The sequence below is a fragment of the Dermatophagoides pteronyssinus genome, unplaced genomic scaffold (assembly GCF_027571235.1).
Source record: "Dermatophagoides pteronyssinus isolate colony J.1.1.1.1 unplaced genomic scaffold, Derpt_VIB-CSIC_2022.12 sq0011, whole genome shotgun sequence".
Classification (NCBI taxonomy): domain Eukaryota; kingdom Metazoa; phylum Arthropoda; class Arachnida; order Sarcoptiformes; family Pyroglyphidae; genus Dermatophagoides; species Dermatophagoides pteronyssinus.
In genome coordinates, this window is record NW_027461535.1 from 355,492 (window position 1) to 368,598 (window position 13,107).

The 13,107-nt window shown below is 29.0% G+C and overlaps 8 protein-coding genes across 8 annotated transcripts; 3 read left to right on the forward strand and 5 right to left on the reverse strand.

Annotated features, from left to right (window-relative positions):
• Positions 1–335: 335 nt before the first annotated feature.
• On the forward strand, positions 336–2,303 carry LOC142645415 (uncharacterized). Its single transcript, XM_075821572.1, has 3 exons — positions 336–499; positions 583–849; positions 919–2,303. Exons 1-3 carry the CDS (start codon positions 459–461, stop codon positions 2,210–2,212), a joined length of 1,602 nt encoding a protein of 533 aa, XP_075677687.1. The 5' UTR covers positions 336–458; the 3' UTR covers positions 2,213–2,303.
• LOC113790674 (uncharacterized) lies at positions 1,241–3,225 on the reverse strand. Its single transcript, XM_027340362.2, has one exon. The coding sequence runs from the start codon at positions 3,169–3,171 to the stop codon at positions 2,287–2,289; it is 885 nt and encodes a 294-aa protein (XP_027196163.2). The 5' UTR covers positions 3,172–3,225; the 3' UTR covers positions 1,241–2,286.
• Positions 3,226–3,243: 18 nt separating this feature from the next.
• Positions 3,244–3,934, forward strand: RpL37a (ribosomal protein L37a). Its single transcript, XM_027340363.2, has 3 exons — positions 3,244–3,368; positions 3,446–3,581; positions 3,662–3,934. Exons 1-3 carry the CDS (start codon positions 3,366–3,368, stop codon positions 3,832–3,834), a joined length of 312 nt encoding a protein of 103 aa, XP_027196164.2. The 5' UTR covers positions 3,244–3,365; the 3' UTR covers positions 3,835–3,934.
• Positions 3,929–6,764, reverse strand: AMPKalpha (AMP-activated protein kinase alpha subunit). The gene is made up of 6 exons (XM_027340360.2): positions 6,035–6,764; positions 5,808–5,949; positions 5,410–5,736; positions 5,223–5,341; positions 4,462–5,156; positions 3,929–4,396 (listed from the first exon to the last, which is right to left on the reverse strand). Exons 1-6 carry the CDS (start codon positions 6,192–6,194, stop codon positions 4,037–4,039), a joined length of 1,803 nt encoding a protein of 600 aa, XP_027196161.2. The 5' UTR covers positions 6,195–6,764; the 3' UTR covers positions 3,929–4,036.
• A 190-nt stretch (positions 6,765–6,954) lies between these two features.
• Positions 6,955–8,033, reverse strand: RpS11 (ribosomal protein S11). Its single transcript, XM_075821575.1, has 4 exons — positions 7,874–8,033; positions 7,664–7,795; positions 7,380–7,585; positions 6,955–7,172 (listed from the first exon to the last, which is right to left on the reverse strand). The coding sequence occupies exons 1-4, from the start codon at positions 7,901–7,903 to the stop codon at positions 7,049–7,051; spliced, it is 492 nt and encodes a 163-aa protein (XP_075677690.1). The 5' UTR covers positions 7,904–8,033; the 3' UTR covers positions 6,955–7,048.
• Positions 8,034–8,160: 127 nt separating this feature from the next.
• On the forward strand, positions 8,161–8,680 carry Ccdc56 (Coiled-coil domain containing 56). Its single transcript, XM_027337929.2, has 2 exons — positions 8,161–8,470; positions 8,551–8,680. Exons 1-2 carry the CDS (start codon positions 8,254–8,256, stop codon positions 8,622–8,624), a joined length of 291 nt encoding a protein of 96 aa, XP_027193730.2. The 5' UTR covers positions 8,161–8,253; the 3' UTR covers positions 8,625–8,680.
• Positions 8,551–10,725, reverse strand: Mccc2 (methylcrotonyl-CoA carboxylase subunit 2). The gene is made up of 2 exons (XM_027337944.2): positions 10,431–10,725; positions 8,551–10,365 (listed from the first exon to the last, which is right to left on the reverse strand). Exons 1-2 carry the CDS (start codon positions 10,569–10,571, stop codon positions 8,797–8,799), a joined length of 1,710 nt encoding a protein of 569 aa, XP_027193745.2. The 5' UTR covers positions 10,572–10,725; the 3' UTR covers positions 8,551–8,796.
• LOC142645414 (cap-specific mRNA (nucleoside-2'-O-)-methyltransferase 2-like) lies at positions 10,454–13,106 on the reverse strand. The gene is made up of 2 exons (XM_075821571.1): positions 10,679–13,106; positions 10,454–10,595 (listed from the first exon to the last, which is right to left on the reverse strand). Exon 1 carries the CDS (start codon positions 12,998–13,000, stop codon positions 10,772–10,774), a length of 2,229 nt encoding a protein of 742 aa, XP_075677686.1. The 5' UTR covers positions 13,001–13,106; the 3' UTR covers positions 10,454–10,595; positions 10,679–10,771.
• Between the last annotated feature and the right edge of the window lies 1 nt (position 13,107).

Here is a 13,107-nt window from a genome sequence, read left to right on the forward strand (position 1 = left end):
AAACGTTGCATCCATTTCTTGTGATTGAATATTTTGTTGTAGTTTTGGTATTATCAAATTAAATTCATTCAATGTTTGAAGCCATTTGTTTAATAATGACCAATCGTCAACAAGATTATCATCATCGTCATTATCGATCGATTTTGGTGGCTGATTGCAAACGATTCGGATGCGTTTTTTCAATTCCTCGTCCATTTTCTTGCGTTTTACCAAAAAATCTTAACCAAAAAACAAAATTGGCGGTTGATTTTTAACTCGTGAATATTATGAGTAACGTTGTTTATGAACAGCATAAGCCGCTTTCTGGAACAAACAAAAAAATGAAAATAATTTTTTTTGTGTGAGTGGCCAATGTAATCATCACAAAATTGTCATCGAGAAAAACTCGAATTTTTTTTCCATTTTTAAGAAATTTTGTTGATTATTTCTACCACCGAATACAGAAATTGAAACAAAAAATGTCAGCAGATCAAAAGGAGTATATTGTCCGCGTGCCAAGGTAATTTGTTGTTTTGTTTTTTGTTTAAATTTAATTTTTAAAATGAAATGAAAAATTCTTCATTTTTTCTCCCAAAAATGTAGCGACACAAAAAAACAATTTCATGTAATGCGTTTTAGTGCAGCTCTTAATGTTGATGTAACCAAATTGAAAAATTGTAAACTTGAACGTGAACTTATGTTCAAAGAAGCAAAAGAACAACAAGAAGAAGAATTACCTGAATTTGGTGCCGGTTCCGAATTTGGCCGAAAAGAAAAAGAAGAAGCACGACGTCGAAAATATGAACGACGAAAAACTAAACAGAATAATTCACCTTGGATTTTGAAAGTTGGTGGTAAACATGGAAAAAAGTATGAAACCAAACCAAACGATTTCGAATGTTTTTTTTCTAATGTAAAACTCTTTTCTCCTTAAAACAGATATCGTGGTATTCGTGAAGGTGGTGTTACCGAGAATGCATCATATTATGTATTTTTTCAAGCATCCGATGGAATGTTTGAAGCATTCCCCGTTAATGAATGGTATAATTTTACACCATTTCAACGTTATAAAGCATTATCAGCCGAAGAAGCGGAAGAAAAATTCATTAAACGTGATCAGATATTGAATTTTTTTCAATTACGTAATATGGCTAAAACAAAAAATGATTCAGATAAAGATGATTCAATAAAAAAATCTGAACGTAAAATGAAAAAAGAATTTAAAGTATCCGATATGGATGATTGGTATGATATGTCTGAAAATGATGATGATGATGACGATGATAAATTCAGTGGTGGTGATGATAGTGATAATGATACGAAACATCAAAAATTAAAAAAAGATAAAAATAAAAAATTAAATAAACGTAAAATGAAAAAAGAAGATAATTCCGATAATGATGATGGTGATGATGAACCAATGGAAGATAGTGATGAAGGTGATTATGATGATAAAGAAGTTGATTATATGTCAGATGAATCAAGTAGTTCAGAATCGGAAGAAGAAAATAAAAATGATTTGAAAGGTGTTGCAGATGAATCAGCTATACGTGATCTTGTTGTATCCGAAGAAGATGAAGAAGAAGAAGAAGAAGAAAACCAAGATAAAAATTTGGATCCCGAACAGAATGAAAATGAAAATAAATCATTAAATGATGCTCAATCAAAATCAATTAAAATGGAAAAAAAATCATCTGGTGATAATGGTGGTGATTCATCATCAGATTCAGAATTTGATTCAGAAAATTCGGATATTGAAGAACCAAAATCAGCTTTATTAATACAACCAAATAAGAATCTAAATAAAACATCGACGGAAGATTCGAAATCCACTGAATCTTCGGGTAATAAAAGAAAATTGGAAGATTCTAGCCAATCAACATCACAACAACAACAACAACAACAACAACAATCAAATAAAGATAATAAATCGAATGGATTGAAATTTCGTCATAAATTGGAAAATCCATCATCATCGATTTCATCGAATGAACATTCAACAAATATGGTGAAAAAAATGAAAATCAAACATGATAGTGGTATTACTGAAGATGCTGTACGTCGTTATTTAATACGGAAACCAATGACAGCTGCTGATTTAGTACAAAAATTTAAAAATAAAACTGCAAGAAAAGCCGAATTACCGGATTTATTGGCAGAAATTTTACGTAAAATTAATCCGGAAAAACAAAATATTAAAGGAAAAATGTATTTGTCATTGAAGCCAACTTGATTTAGGCTGTTTTTTGTTTTTTTATTTTAATTTTAAATTTTTTTTTAAAATGTTTTTCAATTGAATAAATTGGATCAATTGCTAAGCAATATTCCTTCTTCGATGGTTTTTTTCATAAATGAATTTTCATTTTTTGTTTGTTTTTTCATCATTGATGGTCGTTTTGGTGATAATTTAACTAAATCATCAAATAATCGATCATCTTCGACGCCTAATTCAGTTGAATTAAGTTTTTCCAATGCTTCAAATTCTTCTATTGTACAATTTGGTGAATATATTTGTAGAAAATCTTTTTCCGATATTAATAACAAAGTTTTTAGATTAATATTTTTACTTTCGGTAATACGAAATCCAGTTCGTTGGGCAAATATAAAACGTGTTTTTATTTGTTGATATGATTGTTCGATTGATTGTGGATAACAAATTAATGGATGTATTTGATTTGTTTTAATATTATTATCCGGATTTAACCATGGTAGAATTTTAAACGTAATATAATAATATTTTCGAAGAAATTCCGGCCAATCTTGTAGAAAAAAACCGGCCGGTGATTGATAAAATGTTTGCCATAAATCATTTTGTCCACGAATCAAATCTAAATTTTTTAGCTGATAAATACGATTTTCAATAAAATTTTCATCAACCAAAAGTAAACGTGATTCTTTTTCATAGAAAACTTGTTTGAAATTTTCATTCATACCAATATGATCGATACTTTTCCGTGGATAAACATTACGTTTCCAACTATTTAATGTTTTTGCAATCGATTCATATGTATCTGGACGTAATAATGATTCGATTGAATTTAATGCCTGTAGTCCTTGTGATTCGGTAAAACCATAACGTTGTAATATTTTTAATGATAATTCTATTGAAACATTACGATGATGACTAGAATATTGATGATATTGATGATGATTTAGAGGAAAAAATTTCGAAACATTACGAATTTGAAACATTTTTTTTTCAAAGGTAAAAAAAATATATTAATTTACTATTTAAACTTAACGCAAACACTTTGGTCGAAATAGTTTCGAATATATTTTTCAAACACTGCTGTGTGCATGCAGGCACGTTGTATACTGAAAAATCTTTCCTTTTCCCTTTGTTTGTTTGAGTGGTGCAGCAACACACACACACACGTTTCGCGAAAATGGTTTGTATTTTCGGATTTTTTTATTTAATTTTTTGTTCCAGAAATTTTAATTTAACCAAATTTTTTTTTTGCTCTAGACCAAAGGTACATCATCATTCGGTAAACGACACAATAAAACACATACATTGTGTCGTCGTTGTGGTCGTAGTTCATACCATATACAAAAGAAAAAATGTTCTTCATGTGGCTATCCAAATGCCAAAATCCGTAAATGTAAGTTTTTTTTTGTGCAGAATTGTAGAATTGTACATTTCATATTTATAATTAACATTATAATTATCAATTATCAATAGACAATTGGAGCGTTAAAGCTAAACGCAGGAAGACTACTGGTACTGGACGTATGCGTTATTTGAAAATTGTTCATCGTGTTTATAGACGTGGTTTCAAAGGCCTACCAGTAGCCAAAGGATTAAAAGGTGGAAAATCGGGTGAAAAATCCGCTACCGCAACAGTATCGCAGTAGACAATGAACAATGATAAATGAATGTATTTTGTAAGAAAAAAAAGAATTTTTTTTTAATAAAAATTTTTCTCTGAATAAATATAACATTTGGTCATAAAAATTGATTCATTTAATGAGATTCACACACACACACACATCATACAGAAAAATCTTTTGTGTTTAAAAAAAAACTTGGAATTTTTCAACGTAAAAAAACAACCAATCAACGTGCCAATTGAGCAATCAATGATGCACACATTTCAAAAAATTCCATTATATTATGATTTTTATATTGTTGATGACCAGTAAATTCAGTTGTCGATACTAAACTATTACCACCACCACCACCAGCGGTCAATGATGATGATGATGATGATGATTGTCCGGTAACCGAAGAATTTTTACCACCACCATCATTATTATTATCATTATCATCATCATCTTCATTTGGTAATGATTTAAAATCCAATAGAAAACTTTTATAATCAACTTGATATAATTGTAATGCCATTTTATAATATTTTCCTGTTGTTGGATTTTTACGCCTGGCTCGTACATAAAATTGATTTACAACTTTCCATTCCTGTTAAGAAAATAGAATCAGAATATTAATATTACGGAAAAAGTTGTTAGAAACAAAAAACTTACAAATTCTAATAATTTCATTGCACGATATACTTCATTCATAATATCGATTGGTTTGCTTTGTGATCGTATACCTAAATGCCATTTAGCTTTTTTGATTGGTGTTGTTGATTTATGATTTTTTTGATCTTGTTGTTGTTGTTGTGGTTGTTGTTGATGATGATATTGATATTGTTGACCAACACTATTTGCACGTTGTCGATTATGATCTGATTGAATTGTTGATGAATTTATATTACCCCCAGCACCAGTGCTACCTGCACCACCACTAAGAATTCTTTGTCGTTGTTTTGGAAATGGACTATTCGATTGATCTAAATATGGTGGTGGACTAGATGATACATATAAATCTTTTAAATCTAATTTTATTGCTTCATCTTCAATTCCTTTATTATCAACAATCAAATGATATGCAATGGCTAATTGATCATGTGCATCACCACTAAGTAATGAATCATGTACTTCTTGTTCGGTAACACCGAATTTTTCACAAACTTCATTCACTGCTTCAATATCGATAAATGATGCATCATTAGCCGTAGGACTTGGAAACAAATAAGCAGCCAAATCTTTTTTAAACCAATCATGTTGTTTTATATCATCGATTGTAGCACGTTTTATTGGATCAACTTGTATCATATGACATAATAATGATACAACCGATTTATTTAGATAATCCGGTATAAGAAATTGTCCAGCTAGAAGAACAAAACAAGAAAAAAACCCTGATTAAAATCTTAAATAACATCATATTATCCTCATACATTTAATCTTTCGAAACAATGTTGGCATATGTTCATCATCAAATGGTAATGTACCACATAATAATGCATAAAGTATAACACCACAAGACCAAATATCAACTTCAGGTCCGGCATATAATCTATTTTGATGGTGGAATTTTTTTTAGAAAAAAACTGGCCATTGTTTTTCAAACAAAACAAAACTTACTTTCCAGCAATAACTTCAGGTGCAGCATAATTTGGTGAACCACAACTAGTACGTAAAAATTCACCATCACGCATCATATTCGACAGGCCAAAATCGGCAATTTTTACATTTAAATTTTGATCCAAAAGTAGATTTTCCGGTTTCAAATCACGATGTACAACCATATGACGATGACAATAATCAACACCGGATATTATTTGTTGAAAAAAACGTCTAGCTTCGGATTCTTTCAATTTACCATGTTTTAGAATATAATCAAATAATTCTCTACCCGATACATATTCCATAATCATAAATATATCGGTCGGTGTACTTATTACCTGATAGCTAATTTCGGTGGGAAAAAACGAGGAAAATGAACATCCAAAAAATAGATTCAAGAATCAATGAATACTTACAGTTTAATAATATGTGGATGACGAAATAGTTTTAGATATTGTATTTCACGACGAATTTTACCAACAACATCTAAATTTTTTATCTTTTGTCGATTCAGGATTTTTACAGCAACTTTATGATCAGTTATTTGATGTGTTGCAACTAGAAAAAAAACAAACAAAGGGTGAATTTGGTGAGCAAAATGAATTCTGGACAAAAAAGGTGATGATAAGATAATTTTACTTACTTTTAACTTTACCAAATGAACCGATACCTAATGTTTCACCAAGAATATAATGACCAATTTTTATTGATTGACTATGTTGTTGTTGTTGATTATTGATTGACATTGCAGCCGATGGTTGTTGTTGCGTCGGTTGTTGTTGGGAATTATTCTTATCAGACATAATTATTATTTGATTGCAAAAACGAAAAAGAAAAAATTTGCTGATTGAAGATCGGTGATTGATCTTTTTTTTCAAAAAAAAAACAACAGAATTTCAAATACAAAATCAAAGGAAATTCGAATTCGATGAATCAGGTACGTTCGATTATGTTGATTGATGATGTTAACGAATGATGATAAACGCAAATGTTTTTCTTTTTTTGCATAAATTTGTTTTCAAAATATAAAAAAAACAACAACAACGTGAAATTATTATTAATCAACAATGTTTTGCATTTGCGTTGTTGTTGTTAAATGATGTACATGTTGTTGTCGATGATGATTATTATTCTTTGACAAGGACAAAATTGGAAAAAAGAAAATATTCTCATTACACTGTCATTGTAATGACATTGTGTTGATGTTTTTCGTTGAATCGATTGTTTCGTTTTGTTTGTTGTTTGGATTGGATTTTTTTTTTGATTCTGAACAAGAACAAAAAAAAAATCGAGAAAAAACTAAAATTATTCAACCAATCGAATATTAACCACCACCGTAAATGATGTTGTTGTTTTTTTTTAATGTTGTCGAAGTTGTTGATGTGCTTTGCCATAAGATCATATTACCAAAAAAAACAACAAAACAAAACAACAGTAAAAACAATGATATTTTGGCGACATCTTTCGGTGTAAATATGTATTGCTGATGCTATATAATTCGAATGAGAAAAAACCCATTCAATTATCGCTCGAAGCAGAAAAAATAAAATCCAAAACACAAAATTGATGACCGAAAAAAAATGATTTTTTTTTATTACATTTTTTTGGGGAAAAAAATAGTCAAAAGTTTTTTTGTTGTTGTGTGTGGTCAGTATTTTTAAAATTTATTAAATTGTTTTTTCGAGCTAGCCGATTTGGTTACTTTCAAAACGTTAAAACGAACTGTTTTACTTAATGGCCTACATTCACCAACGGTAACAACATCGCCCAATGCAACATCTCTGTATATTGAAAAAAAGAAAAGAAAAATGAATTAATAAAAAATTTGAATTCATATTGAAAAAAGGATTGACAAATAAAATAATAATTATAAGATCAGTAAATAAAATAAACACGATTCCTCATATTCTCTTTTCAGTAGACCGTCGTGTATTATCATCATATTTTCATTGTCAAACCAAAAAAAACAAACAATAAAATTTACATACCTGAAACATGGTGAAAGATGAACAGACATATTACGATGACGTTTTTCGAAACGATTATATTTTCGAATATAATGAAGATAATCACGACGTATAACAATAGTACGTTGCATCTTCATTTTGATAACTGTACCACGAAGAATACGGCCACGAATCGAAACATCACCAGTGAATGGACATTTCTTATCAATGTAATTGCCTTCGATGGCCTAGAATCAGCGAAAACGAGAACAAACCGATCATTTTCAGGAAATTGTAAAACAAAAAAAATCTCAAAGTTGACTTACATCTTTGGGTGTACGAAAACCAAGACCAACTTTACGTACATAACGTTGAACTTTACGATAACGAACACCACCACCGGTTGGTGGTTTTTTGTTTAGAAAAACTGTTGGTTGCTTTTGAAAAGCTTTTTCATTCTGTAAATTTTCATTTTGTGAAAAAAAACATTGATCAATTAGGAATTCTGAATAGATTTATCATCTTGAAAGCATTACCTGCTCGCCAACCAATTGCTGGGCTTTCATGTTTAATAGGAATTTTAAAGAATTTTAGTTTTTTGAAAAAGAATTTCGGAAAAAAACAACAAAAAAATCAACGTTGGACAAGACAGAACACAGAAAACACACACACACGTTGACGGGAAAAAGGAAGCTTTTTTCGAACGTGCAGAAAGCGAGAGAAAATTTTTTGAACAAATGAGCATGCCGATGTCAATTCATAAACAACGTTTCAAAAAAAAATTTCAAAAAATAGATGGCGCTCAAACAATTTTTTATCTCACTCAGGTTGTTTTTCATTATCACACATGTGATTTGAATTACGAAAATATATTTTACCTTTTTTGATAATCAATTGATTCGAGAGAAAAAAAACAATGTCCAATAATCAACAACAATCATCACAGTCATCATCATCGACATCAACGACATCGGCAAAAATGAAAAACGAGCAACCACCAATCAATGATTTACAGCAAACATTCATTCGTAAAGCACAATTTATTGAACAACAAAAATTTAATAAAGCCAGAGCAATTCGTATGCGAAATCGTTTGTCCGGTTTGGTTATGGCCACTGTTGTTGGTTCTATTTGTAAGTATATATTTTCAGTAAATTCATCTGGAAAATTTGCTAAAAACAATGAATCTTTTTTCGATCATTTTTCCAAATAGATTTCTATACGATAATGACGGTTAAACAGGAAAAATTTCTGGATGAACTTGATGATGAACCAAATACGAAATGATAAATGAAAAATTAAATAATCAAAACGACAAGATAGAAGAGATGTTCAACACATGTAAAATTAGCTTTTTGTTTATTTTTTTATTCAACAAAAAAAATCAATCAATCGATATGCATGCTATATGTATAATAATAAAAGAATTATATTCAAAAAAAACCAAAACATTCTTTTTTTACATTCGAAATATTCCAAATTTTGTTTCGGGAATTGGTGCATTTAATGCTGCACTCAAACTAAGTCCAAGCACTTTACGTGATTCAGCCGGATCAATAACACCATCATCCCAAAGATTAGCGCTTGCAAAATATGGATGACCTTCACGTTCAAATTTTTCTAAAATTGGTTGTTTAATTTTCATTTCTTCTTCGTCGGTTAATTGTTTACCACCTTCACGTTGTTTACGATCTTTAGCTATTGTTACTAAAACATTTGCTGCTTGTTCACCACCCATTACAGAAATTCTTGCATTTGGCCACATATATAAAAACCTAGGTGAATAAGCACGACCACACATACCATAATTTCCGGCACCATATGAACCACCAACAATCATTGTCAATTTTGGTACCTGTGCACAAGAAACAGCAGTTACCATTTTAGCACCATTTTTAGCAATACCACCACGTTCAGCATCACCACCAATCATAAAACCGGTAATATTTTGTAAGAAAATTATTGGAATTTTTCTTTTTGAACAAAGTTGTATAAAATGTGCACCTTTCAATGCTGATTCAGAAAATAAAATACCATTATTAGCAACAATACCAACAGGATAACCATATAAATGACCAAATCCAGTTATTAATGTTTCACCATAACGTAATTTAAATTCATCAAAACGGCTACCATCTAGAATTCTTGCAATAACTTCTTTAATATTGAATGGTTGTTTAAGATTTGAACCAACAATTCCATATAAATCTTCCATTGGATATAATGGTTCATCTACCGTAGGTAATATATCCATTTCTTGTAACAGTTTTTTCCGGTTTAAATTTGAAACAATTTTTCTTGCCATATGTAATGCTTCTAAATCATTTTCAGCATAATAATCACTAACACCCGAAATTGATGTATGAATTTCAGCACCACCTAAATCTTGTGCTGAAATATCTTCCCCGGTAGCAGCTTTAACTAATGGTGGTCCAGCTAAAAAAATTGTTCCATGTTTTTTAACAATGATACTTTCATCTGACATTGCCGGTATGTAAGCACCACCAGCTGTACAGCTACCCATTACAATTGATATTTGTGGTATATTTTTTGCCGACATATTTGCTTGATTATAAAATGATCTACCGAAATGTGATTTATCGGGGAAAACTTCCGATTGATGTGGTAGATTTGCACCACCCGAATCAACCAAATATATACATGGTAGATTATTTTCCAGGGCAATTTCCTGTGCACGTTGATGTTTCTTTACTGTTAATGGATAATATGTACCAGCTTTTACTGTAGCATCATTTGCAATAATTAAACAATCTTGTCCACATATTCGTCCAATACCGGTAATAATACCGGCTGCATTTATTTCTTCATCATAACATTTATATGCAGCTAATGGGGAAAATTCTAAAAAACTTGAATCAACATCCAATAATTTCCCGATACGATCACGTACTAATAATTTTCCTTTTTTAACATGATTTATTCTTGATCGTTCATCACCACCTAATGATATATGTTGAATTTTCTGGCGAAGATCATTAACCAATGTACGCATTTCATTATCTCGTTTCTGTTTTTTTTTCATAAATAATAGAATTGGTTAATGAGAATTTTTTTTTAAACAAAGATACTTACTTGAAATTCATTAGAATTTCTATCAACATTTGTTTTTATAATTGGCAGATGATCGGTAAAAAAATTTGCATATAATTTTAAAAAATTTTGATTTCGTTTCCATTGTTGTTTTAATAATCTTTGGCCAATAATAACAGACATTTTACAAAATACAAATATAATGGTCTATTATAATAATAACATTGAAAAAAAATGAATATCGAACACTATACTTTGCTTTAAATGACATCATTGAACATCACACACACATTTTTAATCTTCTAAATGAATGAATGAATAGAATGATGATAAGAAGCTCGTTCAAAATGAATGATTATAAGAAGGAGAGACCTGTTTCATGATCATGCTGTTGATGATGATGATGTTGATGTTATGTTTAAGCAATCGTTTTTTTCATTATGTATATCAAGAAAAATATTCGATACACGTTTTAATTGAAATAATAAATTATAATTATTTGCAATCATTATAGCATTAAAAAATATTTGATCCGATTGTATAATTGGTATGGATATTAATTCCAATAATGTTGATTGCCAATAAATTGATGATGAAAATTGTTGATATAAATTATAATTTTCATCATTTAAATTAAAATCATTAAATAATAAATAAATTCCATCACATGATGATATAAATTGATATTTTTTAAAAAATTTTGTCAATATAAATATTATTGATACGGATAAACGTGATAATAATGAACGTATACATATAATTAGATTTTCATTTTTAGAAAGATTTTTTTGAAAAAATTTTCTATAAAGTTCTTGACATAATTCATAATCATTTGTATCGATTAAACTTCTTTCATTAATAAGAGATTTTACAGTAATAATATGCCATCGTTTACGACTTATTAAACATTCTTTAGAAACTGTATCAACATTATAATAATATTTAATAGGTGGATAAAATAATGATCGATGACAAAATGATTGTATATTTTCATATGATTTAAGTAAAAACATACATACAAAACGAGAATTATTTATTAATTGATATGATTCACCATAAATCGGTTTTATAGATAATAATACAATATTTTCATCAATAATACTTGAATTCCATTTGATTGGTTGATCATCAACCGATAATGATTTCAATAAAATTTGACATAATTTTTCAATATCATTTTTATCTTCAATTTTATAACGATTATTTTGTTGTAAAGATTGATAAAATTGTTCCAATTTTTTGCTAAATATCGGTGTTGTTGTTGTTGTTGAATATGCGGATGGATAAACAATTCGTTTAGATTTATCAATGGGAAATAATTTAAATTGTTGAATAAATGTATTGGCCAAACTTTGTTTTGATTGTTCAATTTCATCAATAATTTCGGTTGTTAATGATTTAAAAAGTCTGATATTATAATTGATTGCTTGCATTTGTTTAACGGCTAAATTTGTTACAATTTTACAAATTTTTTCAATAAATTCATTCGGTATTAATTTTCGATCAATAATCAATGTTTGATCAATAATCATTGATTGATTAAATATATCGGATATTAATTCTTGTAAACCAATCGGAAATTGATTAATAATTTTCAATTTATCCGACCATTTTAATAGATAATGTTGACGATGAAAACCTTTACCAATTATATAGATTTCTGAATTTCCTTTTTTACTTGCAATCGGTTTATAACAATAAACATTATCAAAACAATTTGATAATAAAAATAATAATGATATTGTTTTACAATTGAAAAATGTAAAAAATTTTATAACCATATTACCACCATTACGAAGATTTTCTAATGAAATTTTTATTTCAGCAGTGATCAATGGAAATACAGATTCTTCTTGACGATCAAAACAATCAAAACAATCGAATGCACCATCACCGGTAATTAAATCAAATGTTCCATCATTATTGTCATCATTATCATTTGAATGAAAACGTTTTTTTAAATAATCATTCAATGATTTCAAGTAACTAACTTCTAAAATATCACCTTTATTTGAATGACCAAAAAACCAATTTTGAAAACATTTTGGTTCACGAATAAACCAATCCATCCATATACAATTTCGACGATCAATTTGTTCATAATAAGGATTCAATGTATTGGCAATCCATTCGAAATTTACTGAATCTTGTAAACGACTTTTAATAAAATGATTTGTAGCATTGATAAATGCACCAGGTGCTTCACATAGAAACAATACACGAATGTTGTTTGAATCTTCATCATCATCGTTGTTGTTATCGATTAAATTAAATGTACAAAGTATATCATAAAATTTAATCCATGCACGTGTCAATAATGGTGGAATATTTCGACGAAAAAGTTTTGATCGATGTATGTGATCTTTAATTCCGGAAGAAATTTCAGTAAAATCTGTATGTTCATTCCAATCATTGATTGGATATTGACTAATTTGTCCTTTACATTCATTTAATTGCTGACGAATATTTTGTAATCGATCAATTTGCCATTCATCTTTAACCAGATCAAATTCATTATGATCATCATTATCGATATGAAATAATTGACAAGATTGTTTCTCACAATTGCATTTTATACAATATTTTGATGAATAATCTTCTAAAATCGACATGTTTTTTCGGTCGGGAAATTTAAATCGAAAATTTTATCAAGAAAAAAACCAAAAACGAAAATATTTGGTCACATGGAACACACACACACAAAAAAAATCGAACCGAA